The sequence below is a fragment of the Lagopus leucura genome, unplaced genomic scaffold (assembly GCF_019238085.1).
Source record: "Lagopus leucura isolate 7727_CA_CO unplaced genomic scaffold, USGS_WTPT01 Super-Scaffold_100022, whole genome shotgun sequence".
Classification (NCBI taxonomy): domain Eukaryota; kingdom Metazoa; phylum Chordata; class Aves; order Galliformes; family Phasianidae; genus Lagopus; species Lagopus leucura.
In genome coordinates, this window is record NW_024962275.1 from 5,815,462 (window position 1) to 5,832,758 (window position 17,297).

General features: G+C 39.2%; 1 protein-coding gene across 3 annotated transcripts in view; it reads left to right on the forward strand.

Moving 5' to 3' along the window:
• The window catches only part of CDK5RAP2 (CDK5 regulatory subunit associated protein 2), a 72,501-nt gene that overhangs the window by 23,537 nt on the left and 31,667 nt on the right, over positions 1–17,297 (forward strand). For 2 of the 3 annotated variants that reach the window (XM_042878961.1, XM_042878959.1), the window contains exons 15-21: positions 5,238–5,335; positions 7,967–8,097; positions 9,659–9,774; positions 11,285–11,413; positions 15,148–15,243; positions 15,639–15,686; positions 16,296–16,486. In XM_042878961.1, the coding sequence (XP_042734895.1) occupies positions 5,238–5,335; positions 7,967–8,097; positions 9,659–9,774; positions 11,285–11,413; positions 15,148–15,243; positions 15,639–15,686; positions 16,296–16,486 (809 nt within the window). The remainder of the gene's footprint in view (positions 1–5,237; positions 5,336–7,966; positions 8,098–9,658; positions 9,775–11,284; positions 11,414–15,147; positions 15,244–15,638; positions 15,687–16,295; positions 16,487–17,297) is intronic. The other variant, XM_042878960.1, reaches the window with a different exon arrangement.

Genomic DNA, 17,297 nt, shown 5'->3' on the forward strand with positions numbered 1-17,297 from the left:
ATAAGGTAGGTGCAAACACAGTCTGAGACATGAGTTATTTGACAAGCACAGAGATAAGGAGCTGAAGCACTGTTGGCCAGGATACCAACAAAGAGTGTAACAAACTATGAATGAATATGCATACAGGGAAAATGAGGTCTGTGAAAGGCTGTGTAAAAGTTTTAGCTCTGTAAAACAAACTGCAGTGTGTGCATGTACCTTCTGTAATGAAGGGACCTAGTAGTGATGGAAAATCATATAGAATTAATACAAATCCAACAGTGATTTTCTTTTGGGCACCCCACTTCAGATACAGGTGTACAACCAGGAAAGAGAACAGTGGCAAGTGAAGCCATGCATGGTAACGACCCAATACCCACCTGCTAATCACAACCTATTCTGTATTGCTGGTTCACTTAGTGATTGTGAACAATACCTAATCACAACCCTTTGTCCTCTCTGCTCAACCTCTGTGTAAGATATCACCTCGAAGAACCCCTTTTGGCATATTAATCATAAGTTTTTTGGACACAGATTATCTGGAGCTCTGCTCTCATTGGCTGCTTTAGACTCTTTGATGACTTTGCAGTGCTGCACCAACGCTCAGCAAATGCACAGTGGGATCCTCCCCACCAGAGAGAACAGAAGCCGAGCTGTTCTGGCCTCACTGATCTCTAAAGTTGAAGAAACGGAATTGAGAGATGCAGAACTTTCTCTCTTTCATCATACCTTTTTACTTTATTTTAATGTAATGATAAATTTTAAAGCAACCAACATCCAAAGCTCTGCTGGGTGCCTTGGCCAGGCCGGGGAAGATAAATGACAGTTTCCAATTAAAGTTTGGATTCTTGAGCCACTGTTACGGGCTGGAGAGAGCAGGGGAGGGAGGGAGGGAGTGTGCGAGAGCACTGCTGATGAGGTTAGTCATGCAACTGCTGACTCTGGTATCTATGAAGTATTGGAATTAAGTATTTTTTACAGCAAGGAATTTAGAAGTGCAATGGACTCCTGCAATTTTGAAAACTGTAGATGATTTTGTGCTTAATGCTGCTCTCACTACCAATACTCCTTTACTTGCAAAGCTTTTTTTGTTGGACAATTTGTTAGGCAAATACATTTCTAACAGATTTCATTTGCAGTTCATTCCAATACTGAGAAAAGCAGGAAAAAGCAGGAAAATTGAGAACAGTGGCTCTTGCTCAATCCTGTATGTACGTTTCTGGGTTCTGTTGTGTTACACATATAACCTTGCATACAGCAGTAGGGAGTCACAGTGATGTGAATTTTAATTCTAAATTGGTTTCTCTGAGTGTCCAAAAGAATCCTTGGATTTGCTGTGATATCTCTCCATAATGTCTGTTTCTGAGAAGGGAAGCTTATGTGCCACTGGAGGGGTGGAGTGGGAAATGAGAGCAGCTGAAACCTGATGTTTCTGCAAACAACACGGTGCTTTTTAATTCCTGTACAATCAGCACATTATTTGACTTCAGTTATAATTACTGCAGTATTTTGGGAGTTAATGCTGTGCAGCCAGGGAATTGAAGAATACTGTGTGTGCAGTTGTGATGTCTGATTTCCTGCGGTTGGTGAAGTTGTAGTCAAAGCATGAAGTCATTGATGTAGCCAGTGCTGCAGTTGCTGGGTGCTGAGAACCAGAATTGGTGCAGCTCTATGGATGTGTCTTAACTGGTAAACCGATGCAGTGCTGTTGCCAAGTCATCAGGGAGATGGAAAGTGTTGTAGCTGATTTTTTTAATACAAGTGTCTATTAAACAGTTATCAGTGCTTTGTAGTTGTTGTTTTCAGCCTCTTTCAATTGCTGTTGTGAATGCATAAACTGGGAAGCAATTCAGCTTCTGGTCTGATGAAATTGGCTCACAGCTGAAATCAGCCATTGTTTTTGTCACTATCCTTGTGTTCACACACTGCAGCCGTGATGCTTTTCACTGTTACACTGATTGTGGCTTCCTGCTGGGGTGGGATCTGTGTATTGCAGCATTTCCATATTAGCAGCAGTTTCATCTTAGCAGAGTTAGCCTGATGAGGTGATATTTGCAGATGTTTATAGTCCAGTAATCTCACCATATATATCATCAGGAGGGGCCATGAGTTCCTCAGAGCCATCAGCTTTTTGACATTTTCTGTGGTTGAGATGACATCTTCTAAAAGTCAGCAGCAGTCTTTAGCTTCAGTAATTTCCATCTTCAGGTCTGTGACTCACTGGCCTGTAACGATTTTGATCTTATTAGTGATTGTTTCATTTGCAGTAGTCCATACGTCCTGTTCTGTGCAAGGTTATAAGAAATGATCAAATCCTGGTGCTGATGGCTGCCTGGCCGGGTCAGTGCTGGGCTGTAGGTTGTGGCCTCATCTCTGTCGTTCATTCCCTGACCTTCACAGATTTTGAAGTGATCCCAATGAGGCCACCAAATATTCCTGTGACGTTGCCAGTAGGTTACTTACTGCAGAGGTACAAACCTTTTTCCTTTCTTTGCTTACAATTGCAGAAACCTTTTAATGAAAATAAGTGATGTTTTCCACCGCTGCTGCTTAGCAATAGTATTTCAGATTTAAATATAGACTTTAATGTATTAGATTGCCTGCTTTCACGGGAATATAAATCTTCCACTGCAATATGGTCCTGGATGTCTTGCAGCTATCTCTTCTAACACATTTTCCCTCACACCATGTGTCAAGAGGTTTAATGTTTCATTAACTCCCACAGCATTATGGTCTGTGTAAGTAACGGAGCTGCCGTATGTTTTGTGTACCTTTGGGGAGCTGATTGGAATAATTCACTCCTACGCTTTATTTAGAAGTGACAGTAATAATGTGCCCCAAAAAAATGTTCGTGCTGTATCTTCTCATCCTTATTATTCAGGGAAGAATCTGAATAATCAAGAACGTTTCTTCATGATTTTGCTAACCTTTACCTAGCTAATTGAATTTAGACTTTGTAATAATTTGCCTATAATCTGTGACATTTGGAGTTTAGAAACAGCCCTTGTCTCCGTTAATGGAGGAAAAAAAACGTTGGGAGGTTTTCGTGAGGTTGCTCAGATTTTGGTGCAAATGTTGAACTGAATTAACTCATGAATTCAGAAAAAAGGGTAAGAAAAGAGGCAAGGTCTGTGTAGCACTGCTTTGCTAAGCAGCAGTCACAGCCCCTGAACAACTGGTAGCAGCTGTTATCTAATGTGCCTGTCCTAAACTCTTCAGAGTGACATTACTCAGAAAGACCTTGTAATTAGGATACAGTTCTGTAGTATTTTCAGTAATAATTACAAGGCTTGTATCAGACATATGGAAGAGTTCACTAGAACTTTTAACAGGCTGTTAACCAACTAAATTAAGTCAAAAGATTTATCTCTTCCCCTTCCTTTTGTGTCATTGATCAGTGCTGTTGTCAGCGATGAACGCTGTTCCAAACTGAATTGCAATCAGAGTACTTCATGCTTAATGCCTATGCTTATAAGGCTGGGATTCCTGCACGTTGCTAAGAGTCCTTAACTCAGGCTGTGAGATTCATTTTTTGACACTTTTTAAAAGGTATTTTTTATTAATGGACTCTGGATCACCCATCTCAGCCCGTTAGCCTTTGTGTTCCTCAGCACACAGCCAGCAGAAGTCATTGCTGTGTGCTGCTTCTCTGCTCGCCCTGGCAGTAAGCTTGACGTGAAGCTCAGTATTTTGCTGCTCACCTATAAAATAGTATTGAACGTACAAACAGCACGAGAACCTTGAAACGTGTGTTAGGGCACCGTTAGGGATGGTGCTGGTGGAGCGTGATGAACACAAAGACAAGGTCACTTCTTCAAAGAGCCTGCGGGGTTAAGTGGCACGAGCTGCTCTTTCAGCACTGAGATCTGTTATGCAGATTACTCAATGGAAATAATTTGATCAAAACTTGATTACATTTGCAAAATATTATTTAACATGTTTGCTAGCACGCTGTGAAGTACGAGCGTAAATAATTAAAAGTAAACAACAGTTGTCCTTGCTTTTGTGCTGTTTACTTTGCAGAATATGAGTTCTTCAAATTAACAGTCTCTGCATCGTTAGCGTGAATTAACGAGATTCTACTGTAGCTGAATTTTTGTTGCAGTTTCCTGGCTTAGGAACTGCAATTGAAGTAATAACAGCTGCTTGAAACTCCTGGGTGTAGATTTCTTCCCTGTTAATGATGTGTTCACTAATGATTTAGTATCTCTTGAGAGTTTAGTTTCCAGACTTGAGGTTGTAATGTGGAGAAAATAGAATTACCTTTCATTCCTGTCCTCTGGAGTTATCTTGTCATGCTGGAGCCATGCACACCCCTCCCTGGCTGTGGCACCTTTTTTGTTTGTGCTTTCAATTTTCAAGTGGAAGGAAAAGTGAGAGAAGCATCGTGGCCTTTTCTTCTCAAACAGAGACAGAAGATACTGTGCCTGACATTAATACATTTACATTTCCTTTAGATATCCCAGTTATTTTCTCTTCCGAGCCAGCTGACATCTTAGGTATTTTTATGTAATAAGAGCAAGCAAATACTCCTTTAAATAGCTGCATTTTTTTGCTTCCTGCTGAAAAAGTGGCTGAGTGGTTGTTGGATTGAAAAAAGTCTTCGGAACTTAACAGTGGATGCTTACTGAGAAAGTAGCACAGGAGTCTGGATTTATTCTTGTAATAATATACCTTCTGTGAGCAAGGCTGCAGGCAAACAATTTTTTTTGTACGAGTGAAGAAAGCAGCTTGGAGTCACCCAGCTTGAGTGTTCAGACTGGAGGAGCATGAGGCTGGCATGTGCATCCTGTATTTATTGGCTCAATGCAGACCTTTTTATTCAGAAATGGAACAGAATTTGCAGGAAACCCGGCCTCAAAGAAAGCCACTTTTATCCAGAAAATGGAGAGGACTGTTGGGACAGTGTTCTAAAATGGGCACTTGGTCTTTGGGCTTCTACTCGCCTTTCCCTTTTCTTGCCTATGATAACAACTTGCTGGGTTGTTCCTGGGTTGAGCCACTGTTTGGATACGTAGCTCACTTATGATAGGTAAATAGCAAACCATTATTCACCTCCTGTAATAACAGCAGATTTACGTGCTGTTTATTTATTTAGATCATAAATCATTTCCAGATTCACACGACATTTTTGAGGTGGGCACTCCTGTCTTCTGAGTTGCTCTCTTCACCTTCTCTCCTTTTCATGGCTGCACGAAGTTGTAGACAAGCTGACATAAAAAGCACATTCAAAGATAACTGTTCTTTTCTTAATTTAGGAAAAAAAAGAATCTGAATATGAAAAGCTGATCCTTGCTTTAAAAAAGGAACAAAATATTTATTCTACATTGGTGCAGACCTTTAAGGAATCAGATAGGTAAGTAATTTTTCTGTTTTGATGGTCAATCTAAACTCAAAGAAAGTTTGAAGATGTGAATAAAGGTGCAACTTAACTGGGTAGGCAGTATTTTGTGCAGGCTAATTGTTACAGGTGATAAACTTGCTGTTGTAGTCTTCTTAAAAAAGAAATGTTTTTGTAAAGAAGGGAATGTTATTTCAGTGAGCTCAATATTTCTGAAAATATTTCCCTTTGGATTAGATTTCCATTTGCATACAAAGAGAGCAGATAGGTTTTCAGAGGAGGTTCTTGTCCTGTGTTGGAATATAGGGGAAAAATCAAATCCCTGTCAACTGTGCTGTGCTGGATGATTTACCATAGTCTGCTCCTTCTCAAATAATAATATGATGCTTACTTTAAGAGTGGCACAGTGAACGTTTTGATGAGAATTAAGCAGGTAAGGTTTTGGAGATGTTTAAACAAAATAGAATAAGTGAAATTTTCATAACATTCTTTCAACATCGAGCATTCAGAAGCATTCTAAACGGCAGGAGGTAGTGCTTTTCAACCTTTTAATATCAAAGAGCACAGCATTTTAGAAAGAAATCTCTAACCTACTTTGTATTCTGCTATTGCTTGGCATTGAGGAAGAGATGTTCTGATGAAATGAGGAATATTCTTAGCCTTTGGGTAAAAGAAATAATGTTTAATAAAATGTACTTCTGCTGTTATAATTACAAATATCTTAATTAGGTACTGGGGACGTTTAGGAGATGGCTCCTCACTCTCACTGCCTGAATGCAGTGGCTCATACCTGCCAGCTTTTTGGGAATGCCTGTTTGTATTTTGCGGTCAGCGCGTAGGAACTGTAGTTTGGAAAGCAGCAAGTGAGTAGCACTGAGGTAGATGAGATCTAGAATTTGAATGAGGCACATTAATAGTAATGTCATCCTGTGCTTGGCCACAGCTCAGAAGCTGTTTTAGAGAATGGAATCTTTCTCATTAGAAATAGTGATAGAAGGCAGACTATGGAGATTATTTCTTATCTCCAGGAGAAGATCAATGGCTTTTGTGGCAATCACCAAATGAAGGAGGGAGCCCATTTGGTTCAGTATTTCACACAAAGTGCCCTGCTGTTGAAACAGTCTGTGGGTGAGGTGGTTGTGTCAACACTGTGTAGTGATGGCAGCAACAAGGAAACAGATCTGCTGCTATCTTTTCTTAGAATATCTTTCAAATGGGGAAAATTATAACAGTAGCTGACTGTGCAACTTGAATGGGGATTTTTCAAAATAAGATTCTGATGTCAGTACCATGACATTCCTTGTCTCTCCAAGCAGAGAATCGATGCTTATTCTGATAAAACCTTTAGCTCATGAGGAGGAGAGAATGTGCTTACTTAGCTTCTACTAATGTCTTGCTTTGCTTTTCTTCTTAATTTTTGCTGAGCATTTAAGAGAGTTTTCTCTTCAAAGAATATTCCCGAGCCAGGGAGCGTTAGTTAAAGGAGTGGGTTCATGTGCAAGAAATACTGACAACAGCACACTTGTCAGAAGACAGACCGAGAGTCTTTTCATATATGCTGCCTTTTAATTAATGTGTTTCTGCAAGATGCTGTTATCCTCATGCAAGTATGATGCACTGTTTGCTCCTGTGTAGCCTCCTGTAAGGCAGATTTGAATTTTGTTTTGAAAGATTCCTGAATTCTTAGGCATTTCAATATTGTGGGTTGGAAATTCTACGGCAGCATAATTTATCGTAAAGTCCTGAGTTTTGGAGTGAATTTGATGACAAAATAAATAATACAGTGAGTTCGGTAGCACATTTTTTATCAAATGCTGTTTATTTCATACTGTTACAATTTCAGTTTTTAGCGTAGTTAAGTCTTTTTCTGGACTGATTGTAGCTGTCTTGTCGGTGCTGGTGAAGGGTGATGGGGATGATCTAGCAAGGGACAGCTGGATGTGCTGACATGGAGAGAAGCAGGGGGCAGTGACTGATGCTAAAGTAAGCACTTCGGTGACTATGCTGGGGAAAAAAGAAGCTGCTTAAGGAATTAATTCATGTTGACAAATTGTCATTTTTAAGTTTTGAAATTTATACCCAGTTGAGATAATTGGCACCATTTAAACTTGAAAGGTCTTTTTGCAGACTGCTGGCTGATGGAAGAAATAAAATAGTTGGGTTGTGCCCGAATCATATTTTCAATGAAACATGTTTTGTTTTTTTTTAATACTTATTTTTTTAGGGGAGCATTGGGTTGTACAGTACAGCCCTGTAGCAGGGGAACAGAGTTTCCATAGTCACCATATGGAATAGACTAAGATTGGTTGTTTTGGTTTTCCTTCAAACAAACAAAAAAACGCCCTCACATTTGCCCAATACAGTGTATCTGTACTGCTTAAGCTGATTTAAAAGTAGCAACAGTTCAAAACAGCAAGAAGAGGATGTGGATGTAAAGGTTTGATACCTCCTTTCTGTATAGGGATTAGTTAACTCTTATGCATCAAAACGATGTAACCGTGTGATGAAAACCAGTGCTGGCTGTGTGAAATGGGGTCTTTGTGGAAGCCTGGAGGTGTAAAAGATGCTGCCTTGCCTAAGTGAGGGCTTCGAATCAAAATCTTAAATGTTTTTGCTTAATTTCTGGTTTTCTTCTTTTTTCCTTAGTTTAAATAGCTTGCAGACAGAATTAAACAAGATCTTCATGTTACGGAAACAACTTGAGGATGACATTCTAGCCACTCGGAATCTCCAGAAGGTCTTAGAAGATCAGGTTAAGAATGCTAAAAACAGGCAAGGTCTGTATGCACGTGCAGCCCTTCCCTTTTCTTGATCTTCTTGCACAAAAGAAAACTGGTTTTATTGCACTCAGTTTGCTGTGATGGAGGAGAACCGTTTGAAATTAGATAAAGGTGTAAGAAAGACTTCAGCCTTCTGTACTAAAAATTATTTGGGGGATTTGTAACAGAATATCTTTGAGCAATCAGAACTCATAAAGAGTTGTATAAAGGGACAGCTTTTCTCTTTCCCCGCAGCAAATGTTAGTAATTCTGTGGCAATTCTGCTGCAGCGATCATTTCAAGCTGCCTACAATTTTGTACCCATAGAATTTCCTGTTTTCTGCAGAAATCAGATTCCTGGCTCTGTGGCCATGGGATCACTTTCTGTCCCTGGAACTTTGTAATTGGATGATATTTTGCTAAAGAGCTTATGTCTCAGGAAATTGGTAAACTCCTCCTAAGGCAAGAAGCACTTCCAGAGAAGAAAAACATAGCCAGTAGTTCTATTCTTTTGTAGTTTATTCAGAAATATTAGAGCTTTTAAATACAGTTTGGTTTTACTTCTTTGAAGATGGTTTAAGTTTATACTTAACTGTAGAAAAGAATGACGGATATTAAAAGTTCACTGCATGTGCAGAGAGATCTATTTTGTTCTTAGGAGATACATTAAAGAACAACAAAGCCTGTTCACTTGGCCTTTCAACTTAGAATTTCCATTTTGGCATCATTCTCTTCTCCACTTTGATAAGTGACCAAAGGTGAGCTTCTGCTTTGTCGCAGTTTCCAGCCTCCAGAGTAAAGAGGTGATGAACAGCCAGGAGAAGCCCATAGGAGCTGTGGGTACTCCTGGTCCAGTTGTCAGAAGCAGTGGGGCTGTAGCTGAAGCTGTGAGGGAAGAAGCCTGAAATTTTGTGATCATTTGTGAATCATCGGATCCTCGCAGCTTCCATAGGGTCATTGTCAGAGTTGGGAATAGAATTTGGATGCCTCCTCTTTGTCACAATTCAGAGATGCTTTCTCGCTGTCTAATGAGATAATATTAAAGAATTGTCATCTTTGCTGTAAATGAACAGGTGTTTATTGAAGCATAACAAACCAGTCATGTGGTTGTAGAGGCAATGAATAACTATTTTCAATTCCGTTTGTTTTCAGTTCCTTTGGCCCCAAAGCAGAATGAATTCTGTGACCTTGTCCAACCGGGCTCTTTGCCTCGAGACTTCTAACTCTTACAAATACAGCTAGAATAACTGCTCATGCCTTGCTTATCCTTCCTAAAAAATGTTTCTAAATATAATGCTAAATATGCAGATTATAATGTGGAATTGCATCCACAACTCATCCTGATAACCACAGAAAATACAGCATGTCTAGTTGTCAGAGGCACAAAGAAATGTAAGGACAAAATTGGTTCAATTGAACATAAAGCTTATTTTGGGGAATGAAACAATTTTAACAGGCCTCACCCAGACTTCCTGGTAGGCTCTTATTTGAAAAGTCCTCTCTTTGCATCTTATGCTTTCTTTTCCTGCAAACAAATGACAGTTTCTGAAATAATTCCTGTTGTTGGTTATTTTGACAGATGAAACGCTGTCTTTCTGTGGAGATCAAACATCTTATATGAGTATTTGCTTAGGAGAGCAAGATAATTTAAACCTACAGATAGACCATCTGTCTCTTGAAGAACTTAAGAAAAAGGTATTGATCTGTTTTAATATTTACTGCTTTTAATGACTTAATTCTGATTCATTTGTAGTTTGTGCGTCTCTCATGGGAAGAAGCATTTTATTTAGATATGACTTGCTAGTTCTGAAAGGATTTGATGTTCTTATCTGGGTGGTTTGTGATCCACCCTTTATGAGCAGTTTCTACTTGTTACACAACATGAGCTTGAGAGTCAACTGCAAGGTACGTGAGCTGCTGCAAAGCTTTTCAAATAGTCAGCTGGGTTCAAGTTTCAAACTCAATGCCCTATTTTAGTGATCATAAAGTATGCTGACTCCAAAGAAAAGTTTTTGTATTAAGTATCCTACAATGCACATCTCACCTGCCTTTATTAATCATGAATATGGTAGTGGTGTCTGTAATTTATTCTGTATAGCACACTCCATCACGGGCTTCACAATTTTTTTGACAAATATGGAATGTTAAAAAGGAACCCTGAGGTAGGTTAATATTATCTTCATTCTGCATAAGTAGAACTGAAATTCAAAGAAATTAAATTTGCAGACAGTTGTCAAGCAATAGATTAGTATTGGAGTTCAGAAAACTGTTCTAACTCATCATCCTGTGCGTTGATCTCTGAGCAGTGCACCAATTTATGATAAGGAACTGTGCTGAATGCAATTGTTTGAGATTGAACATAAGTGAGGCTTTCCATTTCTCATGGGCAGCTGAATTGTAGGCAAGTGTTCAAAATGTGGGGGGGGGGGGTAATGGGAAGGAAAGATTCTTGCCTTACACTGAGCAGGTGTAAGTAAAAAAGCCCCATATTGTCTATCAGTCCCATTCTGAGGAACACTACCTTTATCTCTGAACATATTCCCTCTGGCAAATTCAGGGACAGCATTAGCAAAAGATGTTGATAAACCATTTCTTGCCTGAAAAAAAGGTTCTATGACTGAATACTGATCTGCTTTTCGCAAATACACTAATTGCTCTAATAAAAACATTTCACCACCTTCTGCAAATGCTGCCTTCTTGATGTAACTATGCAACTCTGTGTCCCTGATGTCTATTCAAGAGCCTTGAATGTGACTGTTCACTCTGATGCAGATTTTACATCTGTGAAATAACTCAGTGGTACTGTCTTATAGGGTGTTTGAGGTACAAGAACAGATTGCTTCAGAGTGTTACTATTTCTATGTAGTGCTGGCTTCCCTTGCATCAAAAAGGGAATCAAAAATCTTCATAAATCAGCCTGTTGTTGTGAGGTGCTCTTGAGTTTCTTTCTGTTGCTGAATACTGAAGTTTGGTGCTTCATCTTAGCTGGAAACTAGAGTCTTCCAAGTTGAGATTTCTTGAACACCAACTTACAAACACATTGTCATGTTTTCCTTACGTAGGGAGATTGCCTTATGAGCAGTTACAGGAGCCCAGACATTCTAACTTTGCAGTTTAGATTTACATAGAGATTTATATATTATACTTTGCTTTCATACTAGCATGGATGCTATCAGTTTTGCTTGTTCTTCCTTTGGTTGTTTAGGTTACTGATCTTCTCTTGGTGGTTAAGGACCTGCAGTTAATTAATCAAGAACTTAAGATGAAACAGCTTGGATTCTTCACAACAGATTCTCAAGGGAAGGAAGCAGTGAAGATATTAAACCAGAGTGAGGTAGGTTTTCAGTGTTAAAGCAGTGAATCTGAGTCTCACCTCTAATGTACTTTGTGGAATGGTTTACATAAGTGAGAATGACCATAAAACCTGGGGACTTGAGATCGTTAATTCCTTATAGGAACTTAATGATGGAAATAAATTTAAGAGGTTAACACAAGATCTCACAATCTCAATTCAGCAAGTGTTCAGAGATGTTTTTAGTAGATTTTAAAGAAACGACATGTAAAAGCATTTATTGGGTCTGCCATCTGTTGGTTTCCTCATTTAGAAGAGGAAGAAAGAGTTAATTTTGCTTTACAAGTAAGCAATATCCTGTCATGATCGTCTCAGTACAGGGCACAAATTCCTTTGGTGTCATCAGAAATCACAAAATATTCTTGGCTTTTCAGTTTCAAGACGTGTTTTTGTTACCTTTACTTCAAATATATTTTAATCGAAAATATGCTTAAATTACAGAACAGCCTTTAGGAGCGTGGTGAATTTTATTAAAATAATACATTTTCAGGTTGTTGTAATGGTTCTGCACTGAAAAGCTTGTGGGCAACCCGTTTCAGAGTGCTTGTGCTTTCTGTGGGTGTCTCCCCTGGTCGTTTGCCGTGCCGTCCTGCAGAGGGTGCTGCACCCCCACTGATGCCATGGCTCAGACCGAAGGAATTGGTGTCGTTATCATGACAGGATATCGTGACCATGCGTTTGTCTCGGCATGGGTGGAACGTGTGAGGCTGCTTAGGAAGCTGCCTACATGAAAATAGATGTGGAATGGCAAAGAGCGAAGCCTGTAAAATAAAAGCCCCCAAAATTCTTGTAGCAGACATAGGAATGTAAAATTTGGTAACATCTGATTGCGTGTCAGTGTGATGACAGTGCTGTAGAGCTCAAAAGTTACAGGAGCTGTGATTAAACGCTTTTAGCTTAAAAGGGACTATTTCATCAGCCTTGGCAATAAAGGGCTATCTCGTTTCCAGGCTAGGGATTGTGACAACGGTGTATTTTGCATGTTAATAACAGTTGTCAGAGAGGCCATGTTCTATTTCTTGTGTGTATTTTGGGCAAGGATTTGTTGGCAGGTAGTGCTGAGATGATGCTAAAGAGGAATTGGGACAGGAACAGAAGCATGCACCCTTCTCAGGTTCTTAAAATGAACCCATCTTTCTTTTCCTTCCAAAAGCCAGAGCACAGATCAGATAAATGTGCATCCTGGGGTCTCTGCAGGGCATCTCCCAGGGGCCTGCCAGCCTCCGGTGCTCCGTTTCTTGGCCTTGTGTTTGGAAGGGAGTGAGGAGAGCAGAAAAAGGTTGTTTGTGTGCTGTCCTCTGAACATCTGCTTTCTCTGAGAGAAGCAGCCTCAGTGATTTCAGCCTTCAGGGCTCCGGGGATCTTTACAAACCAAGCATATCAGTGCTTCATTTAGGAAAAGGTTTTCAGTCCCCAAGGAAATACTTTAAACAGGCTGCTTATTTTTAGCAGACTTTTTTCTCTGTCCTTAAGCCACTTATTTGCTTCTAATATTTTGTTGAGCATTAGATTATGTTCCTTGGAGCACAGAAAGTTTCCTTTCAGCATCTCAGACGTAGGACCAGGCTTAAACTGCAGCGATTCCTTGTTATGGTGTGCTGCAACCTGTTGGTCTGACATAAGAGTTCTGTTCTGAGCAGCACCGCTTATTTAGTCCAATACTGGCCTGGGAAACTCATATGCAAGGAAATATTGAGCCAGTAGAGGTAGTTGCATTAGGAGGATAAGTTACATATGCTAATAAGTTGAATTTTAATACACAAATGTGTAGATTCAGGTCATCAAACCCTACATGGAAAACTGAAATTTAGTCATATTTAGCAAATGTGGTTGGACTTTTGATTTTCTATGACTGCAATGAAAAGCTGTCTTTTTAAATGCATGTTGTTGCTGTCTATCACAGCTCTGCCTATCTTGCTCTGATTTTCAGATTGCCTTTACTTTGTGTTGTCCTGGAAAACTGAGTTTTAAGTGAAAATACCAAGATAATTGAAGCGTGACTTAGAAGTTAATTTTGAATATAGATTTCTAATAGTAAAAGGCAAATATATTAATAGACTGCACCATCCAGTTACTTAAAACCATTAGAGCTGATTATAGTGCTAGAGAGCAGAAGATTAAAAAAAAGCTTTTCTCATTTATTTCCCATATACATTTATGTGCACCTTTTGTGCTCAATTAAAAATAAAAACAACGAACCCACGCATGTGTTCAATTCCCAGTGTTCATAGGAAGCAAAAATAACACTCCCTGCAGAATCCTGTTTGTCTGCACTTGGATGGACGTGCTGAGAGCCAAGACTTTACAGCATGTGATACCAGGGAAGCAGGTTTTTCTTTTCATGTCCCAAGTTTCAGCTCCACACTTTGTATCCATCAAAACTATAAATATCACATCTCAACCACTAGGCTCCAGTCTCTTTCCTTTCAATTTGTCATCTCAGTCTCTGTATCTGTACTCTTAGTTTACTGCTTTTTCTGTGAGCGTGCTCAGGATTCTGCTTCCTCTTGTCTCAAGTTAATTTTTCTGTAGCTCCACATGACTGTTAAACACAGCAGTGCTATGTTATTGGCATAGTGCTTTAAGGGTAAAAAATGGAATCTAATGCAAGTCTGAATCTGCTGTGCCAATGCTATATCCTGCCTGTGGTTTAGACATCCTAGGCACAGCATCGTTGGTATTTACCATCACTCATGTTCCCTATTTTTAATGAGGCTCTAGCAGGAAAGGTCTGAAATAGCCATCTTTTTCTATTAGACTGAAAAAAGATGCTATAAACAAAATGATATAAATGTCCAGTCTGGTTGAAATTTTAGCTCAGATTTCTTTAAATGGAGCTGTTTGGATGCTGTCTGCAGTGATTCAGAGGCTCTGTGCTGTGCTTCTCCTGTGGTGCTCTGCTGCTCATTCTTCCCAGCTGGGTAGGGTTGGAGCTGCTCTCTGGCTCAGGTCTGCTACAGTTTGGGAACCTTTGTTCCAAAGTGTTCCTAAAATACTAAATTTTGCCAAATTCATACCACAGTGCAGGCAAGAACTCCCCCAGAAAGCACCAGTTTTACTCTGTGAGCTACAGGAATGTAGCCAGGGATGTAAATGAATTATTTTCACTCTTCTGCATTACTAAATGCTTAGTTATATATCAGCAAAAAAAGTAAAAGAGACCAAAGCTTGCTTATGCTGTGCAGCTCCAAGGGCCTCATCATAGGTAAATTCAATACCATTTGCTGCAAACTGGCAAATTCAGGCTAGACAAAGCAGATGTAACTGTTGTAACTCTTTCTAGAAAGCTGCATGTGCTTTCTTTGACAAGTGTCTGCTTCGTGGGTGCTGGAGAAAAGCCCTAATGGTGCAACAAGGAAAAGTGAATTCTGGCAGTGGGAAAATAAAATAGGCACAGTGAGAACATGACTGAAGATAGGGGACTTTTGTCTGGAGAGCCTAAAAGATGCTCACTTGTTATTGTAATATCTGAGGGGAGAGGGTTAAATAACAATGAAGTAATGTATAAAATAAGGTTTCACTGTAATATGAATAATTCCTGGTTTTTATATTAATTTTCTTTGATCTTGTTGAAGAAATCTAATTTGGTGTTTGTTACTTTGTATTGCAGGCTTTTTTTGTTTTCTTTTAAGACATGTCACTGACTTATTTATGCATGTTTCATATCACAGTATTCTTTTGTGCTACATTTTCACATCATTCCATACTTTGTGTAGTTTCTTGAAATAACAGAAGAGCAGGTGAAGCAGACTGAAGATGGTGACAATGACAGGAAGATGCAGAGCAGTCAGTTTTATGAGAGGGACAGTCAGGTAGGACTGCACTGAATGCACTGTGTTTCTCCTTAAAAAGCCTGTAGTTCAATTGTTGTGAGGTTTGTCTGCTGCCATCATTGATGAGAAGTATTTGAGATCCTTCTGGGTTGGAATACTGGATGTCATGGTAACTTGCTAGAGACATTTGTGTACTTGACAAAAGCTTCTGGAATCTGCTGTACTCTGATCATTCCAAAGCATCATGGTATCTTAAAATAATTCAAGTTAAAAGGAACCTCAGAAGATCATAAAGTGTCATTTGCTGGACATTTCTAATAGTTTGAAAACGGTGAGGTGCTAAAATATGGCACAGAGTGACACATTTGGAGTGGTTGTGCTGAAGCACAGTGACATGCTGTTGTTTGTAATGTCTGTGTTTCTCTGTTGACTAGATATGCCTTCATGAACCCGTGGACTGTCCTTCTGAGGTGGATAAGCAGGTAAATGTTGTAATGATTCTTCTGCCTCTTAAACATTTTAGTGTCTCGCTGGTGATGCCTACCCGTGAAACTGCATGATGTGGACCAGGTGTATATACTCATGTAGTTGATACAAAAGACTCCCATTGACTTAAAGGAATGCTGAATTACTGGAGAGGACCCATGTAGAAACAAAGTCTCCATGCAAGAAGCTGGCAGTTTGTATATAGTTTAAGTTCTATCCTGTCCTTGCTGTCAGAGCTTGCACCTGGTGATTTCAGGACAGAATTTGATACTGTAAAGACAAATGATTCAAAGGTAAACTAAAACTAGAAAGCTAGCAGCGATGTGCAGGCAGCATTCCAGAAATTTCATACCTATTCAAAGATAAATACCTTCAGGGAGGTCTACTTACTACTGAACAACTGATCTGTATGAATTAATCATGTGAAATAGATGTTCATTTGTTTTTCAGTTAATAACTGGTCAGTGAAATGTCTGTGGATGCTTCTTAATGTAGATAAAGGGCACCAGGAATTAGAAAACCTGATTACAAAAAGATTACAGCCCTTAATTTAATTGAGCATTGCATACCTATCTAATAAGAAAATATTTGCAATTTTTTAACAGATAACTCCATCAGGCTATTCAGAGAGTTTCTGCAAAGATAGACATTATAGGAATCCAAATAAGCCTCAGCTTGAACATGATACAACTGGCAAACACTTTGGCAGAATAGGGATGAGTGAACATGAAACAGAAGAGATGAACTTGCTCACATCTTTTTTAAGAGAAAATAGAACATCTGTACTTGAATCTACGTAAGTATGAGAGAGATGCACTGCTTTTGACAGTATTTCTATTTGAGAAGAGAATAAAGTAATTTTGCTAAAGTGAATTTAGATAATGGCACTGTCTAATTTACCTGAGAGATTGGCAAGGCGCCTTCAGAGCCATTTTAGTCTATCATGCAATTAAGTAATTAGGAAATATACTATCAGTAGAAATCCTTATGAAAAAACCATTACAAGAAAAAAAACTCCCCAAAGTTATTGATACATGGAGCTTTACTGTACAGAGGAATGTTTTCAGAGCGGGGACTAGCAGTGCTAAAGGACTCAGATGATAACACATGCTGCTGCTTTCTGTTTTTATTTATTTATATTTTTGTTTTGTTCTCAATGATACTAAAATAGCTGAAAACACAGGGCAGTAAATGATGGTGTGCTGAAGGGAGTGAATCCGTATTGCTTAGAAGGGGTATGAGTGAGAAATTATGGACGGTGGAAATGGAGTTACAGTGACTGGAGGGTTAATTCTGATTAGACATTGCTGGTACCCTTCGTGGCCTCTGTCTTTTCTGTTTGTGTGTGTGTTATACTACAGTGCAATCAATTCCCAGCTGAAATGCAGGAACTGGACAATACCAAACAAGGTGTCTAGAAAAAACACACCCTCATTAGGTTTTTTCCCTCCCATTTTATGCTTCAACCACTTAATCTTCTGGTTGAAAACTCAATTACAGCTTTCCTGGAGATCACTCTCATTTTTCTTTCTTTGTTCTTTCCACAGTGTTATGACTGTATACAGTATTGAATGACTTTTTCTTCCTGTGCCCATCAGTGTTGTGCT